The sequence below is a fragment of the Ciona intestinalis genome, unplaced genomic scaffold (genome assembly GCF_000224145.3).
Source record: "Ciona intestinalis unplaced genomic scaffold, KH HT001058.1, whole genome shotgun sequence".
In the NCBI taxonomy this organism is placed as follows: Eukaryota; Metazoa; Chordata; class Ascidiacea; order Phlebobranchia; family Cionidae; genus Ciona; species Ciona intestinalis.
Window position 1 is genome coordinate 24,470 of NW_004191379.1, and position 13,088 is coordinate 37,557.

Here is a 13,088-nt window from a genome sequence, read left to right on the forward strand (position 1 = left end):
TATAATATACTAATTTGTATTCTTTTGTTTTTGATCTCATTTCGCGCTATTTATACTCGTTTAATCCAAAAAAAGGAAAAGTTTTGTAAGCAATTAGTTCTCTTTGCACAAAACCGTTTGATATAATCAATTCAGTGGCGGATGAGAATGAGGTGACTTTTACCCACAGTTAAAGATTTGCCAAAGGAGAGATTTTTACAAAGACATTATTTGTCTTTCGAGTCTCGATTTTAAAAACCGATTCATATTCCGTTTAATCATTTGACAAACACCACTTTCAAAAGGTTTTAGCATCAGTACACAAAACCTATTGTGTACATTGGAAGTTTTATGCTAGGTTAGTAAGGATATGGAAGGCATAGATATTTTCAACCTTAGATTAAGATGGTAATGAAATATAAAGTTTATCTTTGTCGCAATATATAACTTTTGCTTCATCTAACATCTGTTAATTTTCCATGTCAGTTGTTTTACGTGTATTTCTACTGCTGTGTGTTGCCAAGCTAACATTTCTAGACATCTTTGAGTGTTATTTATCTGAAGCCTCGAAAAAAAGTTTCGCCAGAACAGCTTATGTTGTATCAAGAACAGATTAAAGTTCTCACTGATACATTAAAACAACATATATGAATAGATGTTTTCTTTTATGCCTATATGAAGCGATTTTGTTACCACAACTTTGAGTTTTTAGAAATACCAATTTACCAGAAGTGTTTAACATATATGTAGAAAATTGTCGATGTAATCCACAAACAGGATGAAATCAAATTAAGCAAGATATTTGTAAGAATTTATGAGATTAATATTCCGTGCTTATGATTGTTTTTCCGATATATATTAAAAATATAAATTGTAGCGGTGTGTAAGCGTATACTATATATTATACATAAATGAACACAAAAATGTATTATTCTACTTTATTCTGCCTTTTAAATATCTGAATGTATTATAGGCCTATACTATGTGGAACAATTATAGGCCTATACTATGTGGAACACAAATTTCGATTTGGGTATTTTGGAACAACATCGTATGGATCGTCATACCGACTGTTAATTCGCACTTTTTCGTTAGCCGGTTGCAGCACTCAATGCGAATAACAAAGGTGGACATGTCGTCCTCTGTCTTAATAGCCTCACAAGCCATCGAAGTTCTGAATTGTTTAATACACGACACTATACAACAGTCAGCAACAACGGCACGAACGTCGGCGAATGTTATCTTGTAACTAGAGGTTACAACTATTTTAAAATGCAAACCGGTTCGAATAATACTTGCGTCCGAGAGCTATTTCTTCGTTATGTTTAGGGTGAGCGAAAGGTAAGAGCATCACAATTTATAGCGGGAATGGGAGACAAGGTAAATTAGGGCCGTGTGAGAAAGTTATATTGAGTTTGTGGGACTCGTAGCGGGATATGTCCGCGCTGTGACGCCGACCCTGGGAAAAAAGACAACAGGACGGAAAACGTTAATGAAAATAATTAATGTACGACGTAAATAGGACAGGAACGCTACAACAATATTAACGATATGTACATTTTTATAAACGTTTACATGTTAAGAGCTACAAATGCTCTATTTTTGCATGTGTCTAACAGCCTAGAGAAAAACCATTGCACTTTATAGAGATTAAACCTTAATTATACCAATTATGTTTCAAGTGCGATAATTTTACAAGATACGGCTTTTGACCGGCTTTATAGGTTTTAAAGTAATTTCTTACTTTACAGAACATGGTCGGTGAGGTTAAATTGTATAGGCTAGTGTACTTGTTGGCGTTCCTAATGTTAGTGAATTATATGTTGTAGTATTGTAATGAATTGTAATGTATAGTTTAGTGTGATTAGGCAAACTGTGCAATCAGACAAATGGATTGTTTTTGTGACCAAGATTCGTTACAAATAAAGGACGTAAACAATTCTGGCAAGCGAGAAGAATGTTTTGATGATCGTATGTCTCAGGACAGCGTTTTATCTCCTGAACATCTTGTTCACGCTTCAGATCCTAACGTCGTGCTGACAGATCCTGTCGTACTTGATCACCTAAGAAAGTTGCATAACCGTGCGACTAAAAGGTGACATATTTCTGTTGAATGCTAGACAATTTTATTGTAGTATAGGGTGGGGGGAAACGGGACTCGGCGTAATTTTTGGGCGGGTTGTCACTGTAGGAGGCCATAAAAACAAATCAAATAAAAAGTTTCCCACTTTACATCGTGTCCCATATTTTCCCATTCAACTAAATAACGAAATTCGTATAACTCATATCTCACCAGAGGACAGCGACAATCTATTGATGATGACATTCAGGAAAGAAGGGCCCAGCTTCGGGTTAAAGTTGACAATTTCAATAGAAGAAGCGAAATTGGAGCATTTAGAGTGAAACTTTTAAGCGTAAGTTTACTTATTGTGTGAATAAACACGTACTGAAAAGTGGAACCAACATCATCATGAAATATTTAATGTCCTATAAAGCGGTAACTTAAATAGTTTTAAGATATATATATTCTCTATTGCGCACCATAACTTGCATTTAACGTTGTATCCAATTACGAAATAATTTTTTATGGTTTGCATGAAACGAAATTTGCTTTATCCTCGATTAGCCAAAAAAACAACAGCAGTCGTTATAACACGGATGTTGTGTTTCTTATACACTTCGTGTCAGCTTACGAGTTACCACGTCTATAACTTAGTGGGTGGATGTTTTTGCGGATTGCTGACAGTTTAGACAATAACCATTGGTATGGGCACTGAGTTGTAGAAATTGTCGTTAAGTTTCTTAGTCAGATCAATATATGGTTTGGCCCCAAAATTCCTACAAAGTGTTTTCAACGTTTTGTTTTGTAGTATTTATCATCAAGAATAATGTATTGAAAATCTAAAAGAATCGGAGCATCAGAAAATTGTCATTTTTAAGATGGCCGCCAAAACAGTAAAATGACAATAATTCACTTTAATACCAAAACTCTCAATCTCCTATCACCATATGTTTTAGGTGATAAGGAATTTCTTAAAACAACTAAAAATAAATTAACTCATTAGTTTATTAGAAAGACCTATACTAGGGTTGCGGAAGATGGGACACTTTAGCACATATTGCATAATATTTTCAAAATCAAAATATAAGACCATTTTGGGGTGTTACATATTGTACTTGAATTAACCCTGAAGTATAAGTTTTTAAACCTTTTAAAGTTTGGCAATAAAAATCTCCAAAACTGCAATTGGGGGGAAATGGCACAAAAAATGAAATATCTTTAAATTAATATTGTTCTGTAACTTGTAGTTGTTCCACCAAAATTAACCGACTGCGCTATAGTTTCTTTACCAGCATGTAAACTTTATATATAATCCTTTAAAACGATATTTTTTTTTATCTAAGCGTACCACGAATTAATACTATCATTATTTTATTAATTGACAACAATTCAAAAAGTATAAGAAAACATACTATGAGTTATTTAGCAATTCGCATAACAGTTGAAGTTTTACAAATTTGAAAACACACAGGATAAGACGGGACAGTTTAAAATCCTTTTTAGTTTTGATTAACAAGTGTATTTATTATAAGGAATACACGTAAATAACACGAAATAATTCTGTACGCTTTGAAAATCAAGTTTAAACATTCTTTTCTTGCTTTACTGCTGTAATTGATAATATGTTATCTACTTTACATTATTTTATGGAAAATGGTTTTGTTTGAACGATAATGGGTATTGTTTGAATTCCAATTGATGTGCAAATGACTGAATTTCGAATGAGTGCAAATGACTGAATTTCGAATGTATTTTCTATATACTATCTTTTTATTGCATCAGTATATTATTTTTAAATAGTTACGACTCATTAACAGATCATCACTCTCTTTTTTCACAAGTGGGCGCTCATTTTTTTATTATTATTTTTAAAAAATACACAAAGAAACACTTTAAATTGGTAATAAGTGTAAAACAAATTACTTCAATACTGAAAATACCTTTATAAATATATAAAACACTAGTAAGAACATCTTTCCCAAATTAGGTAGGTTATATACGCTCTTTCGTTCTGTGTACTATCCTCGGCTCTGTGGTGTAACGGTTAGCGAGCCGTCGTTTAATCTCTTTGTTTCGTTCTTACCGGGTTAGAGTTTTTTTGTGTGTTATTAGCACTTTTAGGTTAGGGGTTAGGGGTTAGGGGTCATAGAAATCTAAAAACTACATTGTGGGAGAAGATGGTATGAGCATTGAGACTCCAAAAAGTGTTACTTTTCACTTTTGGGTTTGCATGCTGCACTCAATGCGAATAACACGGGTGGGCATGTCGTCCTCTGTCTAAATAGCATATAATAAGCTCATGAGCCACCGAAGTTTTGAATTGTTTAATACACGACACTATAACAACAGTCAGCAACAACGGCACAATACGTCGGCGAATGTTATTTTGACACTTAGAATAACAATCGTGAACTACAGGCTACAACTGTTTCGAAACGCAAACCGGTTCGAATAATACTTGTGTCCGAATGCCATTTTCTTGTTTAGTTTAAAGTGAGTGAAAGGAAAAAGCGTTACAATTTATAACCGGAATGGGAGACAATTGGGTTTATGGGTCTCGTATAGCGGGACATATATACGCGCTGCGATGCCGACTCTGTGAAGGGGCCAACAGGTGCAACAGGACTGGTATAGTCGTTTAAAAATACCCAAAATAGATTTACATTATTATTCAACAGTATTCTTACTGTCATAGAAAATGGTAAAGGCGATTTTTTTTAGGTAATAAAAAAACTTAGTTGTGATCAAATACAACGTGCTTAAATGGATGAAAAAGCATAATATGAGATTCTTCCATCCGATATATGCCTCCTATGCCCAGAGGTTTTGTGATCAAGGCTTGTCGCTGATGGTGTTACCGTTGTGGGCGTATGTGTTTTTGTGCGAGACACTTAATGGCAATTGCTTCAAATCAGTGGTCACTTATAAATTGCCTAAACTGTCAGCCACACACAAAAACAAAAAAACATTAACCTACAAAGTTACATTCGTGGTATAACTAGTAAGCAGCCACGAGGACTATGAAACCCGTGTTATACCGTCGGTCGTTTTCCGACTACGCGAGGATAAGGCAAGTTTTATTTATTTGCGTGTCCTATCTTACCCCACCCTACATTAATCTAAGCCATGATATCTAGGAAATATATTACGTTTAGACCTTTGATGAAATAACCTACTCTGGTCCTGTTCGATTTTACTATCAATCTTCGTTGAGTAAACATGAAAGTTTCCGTTTGATGACGCTCTCCGATCGTGACCAAGTGCGTGATATTCTACCTACATTACGCGAAAAATTTTCAATTTCAGCTGATGTGAAATGTAATATACGAGAAGTTATTAACGGAGGTTTGCATATTAGTAATAATTTGAAAGTATGCATATTTTTATTAGGTATATTGTTTGGAACTTATATATTGTTTGAAGATTTATAGCCTATTTAATACAATATGAAGAGAAAAAGTTCCGCATCACAACCGAAAAATACTGGGTTCAATGCTCGATTTGATGGCATTGTCACTATATGTATAATACAATGGGGGGAGATAGGACACTTAATTAAGCACAGGTGATATTTTACAAATTCGAAAACACACAGGATAAGATGGGACAGTTTAAAATCATTGGCAATTTTGATTAATAAGTGTATTTATAAATAGGGATATACGTAAATAACACGAAATAATACTGTACGCTATGAAAATAAAGTCTAAACATTCTTTTTCTTTCCCTACTGCTATAATTTTTACATGATACCCATATATTTTATTATTGCATAATAATTGATATTGTTTGAACAACTATGGGTAATGTTCGAACATCAATGGATAAATATTGTATCTTACAAATGTATATAAACCTGTAATAACAGAAAATTGATTAAAACTATTAATAAAGTTTTTATATTTGCCACAAATTGGGTATTACTACTTTGTTTTTGGCACAAGCCACTTCTCATAAATTATCACCAAGTGCAAATGACCAAATTCCGAATATATTTTCAAAATATTATCTTTTTATCATATCAGTATCTTATAGTTGAATATTCCCTGAGGTATAAATTACTCAATTAAAAGCAAACCTTTCAAAGTTTGGCAATGAAAACATACAAAACTACAATGTGGAGGAAGATGAGACTCTAAATTGAAATATATTTACATTAGCAGTATTCTGCAACTTTTAGTTAACCTATACCGAATTTAACAAGCTGTGTTAGTTTATTTGCTATGTACCCTTTATATATATAACTTTAAACCGATACTTTTTTATTTCAAATTAAACTCATTTTTACCCCTGCCTATTTTTCCTATGACGATATATCTCATTTTTTTGCAAAACTAAAACTAGTTTTATGAGACAAAATCAAACTGTACGAAATATTATGTCGTAATCAATTGTCAGGTCAAAAAATATTATGTCGTAATCAATTGTAATTAAACTTTTTTAAAATTGTTACAAACACACGCGATACCCATTTGTTGAGAACTCTTTACAAACTTGAAAACAAATAGTTTTCGCAGACGTTTTGTTTTCCCCACACCGGATACTGTGTACATATAGATATCGGAAAAAACGTTTCGAAGAATCCCATGCGAATGCGACGCGAATTCGCACACGGGTTCGCATACGATTTTGCAAGCGAATTCGCAAGCCGAATACTGCGTACTACAGTCACCTTTAGGTATAGGTTAACGCTTACAGTTTACAGCGCTTGTTAGAAAAATTGAATTATTTATTAAATTTAATTAAAAACGTTGGAACAAACGGTTTGATATATATATATTTGGAAATAATTATTTTGTTTATAAATTATCGCAAACAATAAAGTTTCAGTCGTTTAAATTTGTTTCAGCGAGCAGTTTAGCACCTAAATCATATATTTTTCCAGCCATTAAAAATGTTGTTGTTAACTCTGATTTCGGTTTGGTTTGTAATCAAATTCATAAAAAGGGGGAAATGGCCCACCATCCCGCTTCCTACTATATAATCTGCTTCATTATAGCTTGGACTCAGCACCAACGTAAAGATCTGAAACAATGTAAGGCTGTAATCCGACCAGACATATACTTCTTTAGTTACTGAGATTCATTCATTAATTAAGATTACTCCAGTGTTATCCTACAATGATTCTATTGTGCTTCTGTAACTGAACGTTCCTAAATATTACAAAACATACGAAGATATATATGTTCCAAAATAACTTTGTTAGGTAACGTTGTTTGTACAGCAGTATAGTCTATACTCGTGACTTTTCATAAATAGTTATGATCATAAAAGCATTTCTGTTACCATATTGAGTGATGTAGTTTAGTGAAACTAGTTGTTTGGGTGTTCTTGATGCATACAGTAAGCGTTAAGCGTTTGAAACCAGCCAGCAACGACAATCGAAACATTTAACGTTATTCTTGAGTGCCTGCTCGAGTGCTGCTAATTAACAGCAAGCAGTCAGCCCATTATGAGGACTGAACATTCCTTAATCAAGGATCTCAGATCAAGTCAAATGTAACTATATTTGAGTTTACGAATAATCATTCACTTTGCCATTCGGACAAAATCTACTGAAGAAAATTTTACTTTTTCCTTTTGCAACGGAAGCTATACGTAGCTGCTCTCCTATAACTTCCTTAATTGCGAAATATAGCGTTTGGTTCAACAACAATACAACGTGGTTGTTTTGAGGGCAAATTAAGTAAAGGTTGACGAAACAATGAGAAGAATTATATATTTTCTCGTTTGCTAAGAACAAGTTCAATTTTAATGTTCAAGATATCTTTTGTTAGATTAATTTGTATCATTCTTAATTCATGTTCACGATTGTTTCATGGAATGCTGCTGGCATGGCAGATGATTCTGTTCAGTGACAGAATTTACGGCATAATTATTAACTGTGTCTCTCAATTTTGTTTTGTTCAGCTTTTAAGTGGCAGTGTAAGCTGTACCGTACGTATAGCGATCACTTATTATAATTGCTGACTGCTAATTAAGTTAGACTAGAGCTGGCGGAACACTTGGTATTGCGGACAAAAAATAAGTTTTAAGCTAATTTTGTGACGACACTGGATTTACGAAACTTGTTTGATATGCATAGAATATAGTGAGTACTCTTCACAACAGAATTGTTTTACAGATCCAATAGGTAGATTTGGATTTTTTGAAATGTATGGTGAAGGGCAGTGTTTATACTGTGTACAAAATTGGTTAGAATGTGCGAGCCGACCTACGTTTCATTTGATTGCGTTGATTGTGACATATCGTTTTCTGATCGCACTTCAACGTCTGATCAGTTCAGTAAGTTTATTTGGATATTTCGATATAAGAAATTAAAAGACTTTCAGTTTAAGGTTACTATATATAATATAAAGAACCCCCGAAGAACTGCGTTAATGGTGTATACATGGTGATGCCGCAGTATCGTAATATTCATTTAATACGTTCTCTTTGTTCCATTTTCTATAAATATTTGTCAAATGGTTGACCACCCACTGTTACTGGGATATTTGTAGGGTAATAGGCGAAATCTGTTTGCTTTAAACTCGATGAGTTTAAACGAGTCGGAGTTTCATAGCGAAACAATTTTGGAGAGTTATATTGCATCAGTGACCAAACCTTTGTTAAGCGTGAAATCGGTATATAATGTCTTCATCAAAGTCAAAGAAAAAAGAAGTTTTTTTAAAAAAATAGACTCCGCTAAACTACGGGGATCGTCTGGTTTCTACGTAGAAACTTAAGAATATATAGATAAAGCGGTTTAATGCAGTGTGTCCCAATAGAGCGGATTTTCAAAACAAGCAATTGCCTATAAAGTACTCATTTTTAGTGCTTAGAAAACGTAAGATTATTCTTTTTAAAAGGTTTGTTGTGGTATTACATAAACGTTGATGCTGCATTCCAAAAACTTCTTCTTATAGCTTAACTAAAATAAATGAATTGTACGAAAGTCAAAACGTTTATCATAACGCAAATGGTAACTCATTTTTAGATGAGATCTTACTTGACCCAGAAGATCGACCACTTGAACTAGCTGTAAACTCCAAGTCCCCTCTGACCTTCCACGTGACAACTGGAAATTACCGAAATTTGGAATTACTGCAAAGCACAAAAAGAGATGGGTTTTCCCCAGAACATACAAGAAAATTAGTGGAAAAGTAAATTACCGTAATGGTTATATTACATTTTTAGTTTAACTGGCGCTATTACATAATGGTTAGCATGTCTGCCCGTAACCCAGTGGCAATGGGTTCAAGGCTCGTCTCTGCCACCATTGTAAGTGTCTTTTTAAAGCGGCATACCAACAAAAAATCAAAATTAGTGTGTTGATGAAAATGCTCTGTTTGTGATCCTATAGGCCAGGGTCCCATCAAAGTTTCAAACAACAAAACAGCTTTTAAAATAAAATGCGTGTCAAAACCGCAAATTCAACCGTTGAAATAAAAAAGTCGGCCGCGCGACAATGCATGGGATTTCTCAAAAGAAAAAAGGTGTCACTCAATTTTGACCGTTTCTAGTTTCCAAACTACTGAAGTAAAATAAAATTTTGATATAATGAATGTTTCTTCTTTGTGAATATATAAAAATATTGTAACACATAGACTTTTTAATGTGGTAGTGTTTTGATTCAACATATGGCTACATACTATATGCTGACTTGGAACCTTTTCGCTTACCACTTAACTTTATTCGATTGGTTCAATCTAATTTTTTTTTCTTATCGGAATTTTCATTTATTGTAGCACAGCAGCCGATTTTTTTACTTCAGCGCCTTTTTTCCTGCGATTTTTTGAAGGTGTTTTGCTTCTTGAAACTTTGGTGGCACCTTTAGACCACATTTGAGCATCTCTACCAATATACAATTTTTGTTGGGATGGCCCTTTAACGGGTTGTCTCAACTGTCAGCCACACAAAAAAAAACAATTAACCGCCAAGTTACATTCGTGGTAACTCGTAAGCTGGCACGAGGTGTACATGAAACAAAACATACGTGTTATATAACGACTGTCGTTTTCCGGCCACGCGAGGATAAAGCCGGTCCTTACGTTTATTTATTCAAAGCTATTTAAAAATATTTAACCTGCAATATGTTTGAAAATATACTTGTCTTGGTGTTGTTTTAATTTGATGAGAGGTTTATATATTGTTTTACCACGTTTTGTGAAAACACTACACAATCCTCATTAAGCCTATACGTCAAGAGGTTTTAAAGTTCGAGGGCTATTGATGAAATTTAATTTCCCCTTTCATACCCAGTTACCGTGAACAGCCATCTGTTGTACAACTGCCTTTATTTTATGTTCGGCTGCGTCGTTTGCGACACCACCTAAGAATTATACTATGTGACAACATTTAATACTAACTAGAAAGCTTAGAAAACAGCATCATTATTTTCTATTTGTTAATAAAAGGTTCAATTTGGCAACGAAAGTAAATAATGAAGAAACAAAAAGTTTGGTGACGTCATCACCAAGTTTTTCATCTGGGCAAACAAATTTAAGTGGAAGCAGTCGCAGTGGAAGTTTAAAAGTTATTGAAACTAATCAAACAGAAACAAGAAGTGCCATGGCGTTTTCACCTTCCGTAAAAGGTAATCACAAAAATTGTTGTGTCAAATCGACAGATGTTTTCTGTCATACACTCAAGACATATATTTTTGTTATTGCTTTCAGCAGGTGCCAGTAACGTAAGTCAACGAGAATATCAGAATCTACAAAAACTACAAAATGAACTGACTCACACTCAAAGACAGGATCAAAAGGATATTGCAGGAAAAACTGTAAACCTACCAGTAGCTGTTACTGATGAGCTTCAACAGGAAGGTGGAACACGCAGAGGTCGTATGCGAAGCCTTAAACAAAAAAAGAGCGACACGATGACGTCATCATATCGAACCGGTAGATCATCTTCTGCAAGAAGATTGTTTGCAAGTTTAAGGAAGTACAGACAACGCTCATCTTCTCGGGAGCGAAAGGAGACTAAGAGCGTATCTGATATTGGATTGGAAGATTCTAGAGGTACAGCAAATAACCCAGAGCTTTCTTCGGATGCCAATCTTCCTGGTATTATGAAGATCTTTGGAGATGCAATAAGCCCAGGTGCGAACTATAAGAGCGTTATGGCTACCCGAGAATCTAGCGCACTTGAACTTGTAAAAACCGCAGTGAAACGATATGGCTTACAGCGACAGCATGCGAAAAAATATATTCTTTGCGAGGTTATAGGTCGGCTAACAACAGAAAACATACCGCAATCACGTTATAATGGACTGAAGGTAAAGATGATAAAGAAAAGCAGGAGTAAAGGTAACTAACACATTTATATTATCATTACCGAATCTTGTATGTAGCCGTGTGGGTAAAAATATGATAATTAAGAATTACCTAAACTTCTTTTAAAAAATATTACAATTTAGTATTGTCCTGCGCCGTGGCATAGTGCTTAGCGCGCCTGCCATGGTAATGGGTTCAAGGCTCGACGTTGCTACCATTGTGGGAGTATGTGTCCTTGGGCAAGACACTTAACGACAATTGCTTCAACCCAGTGGTCACTAATGGATTGTCCAAATTATCAACAACGCATAAAAAAATGAAAAAATCCCGCAAAAAATAATTACCCACAAAGTAACATACATGGTAACTCGTAAGCTGGCACGAGGTGTTAAACCCGTGTGATAACGACTGTCGTTTTCTCGCCACGCAAGGATAAAGTAAGTTACATTTATTAATTCATTCATTCAATTTCTGTGTGACAGCGAACTCTTCTCTTGAATCTTCGTCGTGCATGGAGAGTTTTAAGGAAGATTACATCAGACCATTAAACGATCACGAACGGCCACTTAAACTACAATCTTATTGGAAACCTTTAGATGGACATTGTAGACGATTTGAAATTCGATTAAAATCGGAGGTCATATTTTCTTTTTTACGCGCATTTTTGTTTCTATTAGATTATTAGAAGTTTAACTTAATTAAAATAAATGGCTTGTTTGTCAGGGGTAGCGACCACGCTTGTTTTCTTCTAACTAAAAGTAAATATGTTTTTAACTGTAAGTCTGTTTTAACAACTGTGTTGTCTTGTCGCTATATTCTGTCTTTTCGTTATAGCCTGACATAGTGGTTAGCGCGCCTGGCTGTAACCCAGAGGTAATGGGTTGAGACTCAACGCTACTACCATTGTGAGTGTATGTGTCCCTGGGTAAGACACTTAACGGCAATTGCTCCAACACCGTGGTCACTAATGGGTTGTCTAAAATTATCAGTCATATTTAAAGAATAAGTTTTGATATTAACATAAAGTTGGTTTTCTTCTTATTAAAAGTTACTTGTAACTTCAGGTACTAAATGCAGCAAGCAAAGATAATGAAACACGCGATATCAATTCACAAGCAAAACGACTTGTTATGCAAAAATCCAAGTAAGTTATAAGATTTGTACCATATGGCGCTCTCTATAAGTTATAGAGGGCGCCATTATTAAGCACGTTATGGTCATATAGATCCTTTTTCGTCGAACAGTTGCTGTTGTTGTTTTTTCGTGACTTTTTTCCGCACTTATTTCAATTTTTAATTCTAGTATTTTTCTTTATTCTCTGGATTGAAATCAAATCATAATATATATTTATAATTTTTAGACTGAATTTTCAGATTTAAAACCGCACGATGAGCGATTAATAAACGATTACTTTCCTCATGCGCTTTACATAGCGGAAACACTGTCTGGCAGTTTGAAGGAAAACGACGGCACGTGTTGTATCTACACAACGATTCACGACTTAATCAAACTATTAGCACTTAAGTGGGGACGCATTAAATGCACTACTCTTTTACCGTATCATTATTAATCGTAGTTGAAACATTATTTTTAATTCAACATCATATGATTAATATTAACTTCTAACATTACCTAATTACTGCGTGATTATGGTTTGTCAAAATTCATAAAAACAAACGATTTTAAGCGACGACAACGTTAGCTAATGTAAGTTTACAATAAACACATGGTACAGGAGTTGTACAAAGCGTATTTACANATATTCTTACCAATCACTCATCCTCATACGT

General features: G+C 34.4%; 2 protein-coding genes across 2 annotated transcripts in view; both read left to right on the plus strand.

Moving 5' to 3' along the window:
- The first annotated feature begins 1,838 nt into the window (after nt 1-1,838).
- LOC113475578 lies at nt 1,839-2,622 on the plus strand. The gene is made up of 2 exons (XM_026839844.1): nt 1,839-2,074; nt 2,276-2,622. Exons 1-2 carry the CDS (start codon nt 1,869-1,871, stop codon nt 2,412-2,414), a joined length of 345 nt encoding a protein of 114 aa, XP_026695645.1. The 5' UTR covers nt 1,839-1,868; the 3' UTR covers nt 2,415-2,622.
- A 2,575-nt stretch (nt 2,623-5,197) lies between these two features.
- The window catches only part of LOC100185333 (ras-associating and dilute domain-containing protein-like), an 18,400-nt gene continuing 10,509 nt past the window's right edge, over nt 5,198-13,088 (plus strand). Inside the window, exons 1-6 of the mRNA XM_026839842.1 lie at nt 5,198-5,386; nt 9,018-9,183; nt 10,438-10,616; nt 10,699-11,331; nt 11,781-11,935; nt 12,363-12,442. Of these exons, the coding sequence (XP_026695643.1) occupies nt 5,278-5,386; nt 9,018-9,183; nt 10,438-10,616; nt 10,699-11,331; nt 11,781-11,935; nt 12,363-12,442 (1,322 nt within the window). The 5' untranslated portion in view covers nt 5,198-5,277. The remainder of the gene's footprint in view (nt 5,387-9,017; nt 9,184-10,437; nt 10,617-10,698; nt 11,332-11,780; nt 11,936-12,362; nt 12,443-13,088) is intronic.

Bases quoted from the DNA above. Each gene is read 5' to 3' on its own strand.
- LOC113475578 (XM_026839844.1), top strand. From the start codon at position 1,869: ATGGATTGTTTTTGTGACCAAGATTCGTTACAAATAAAGGACGTAAAC. The intron at 2,075-2,275 runs GTGACATATTTC...ATATCTCACCAG, and splicing joins CATAACCGTGCGACTAAAAG to AGGACAGCGACAATCTATTG.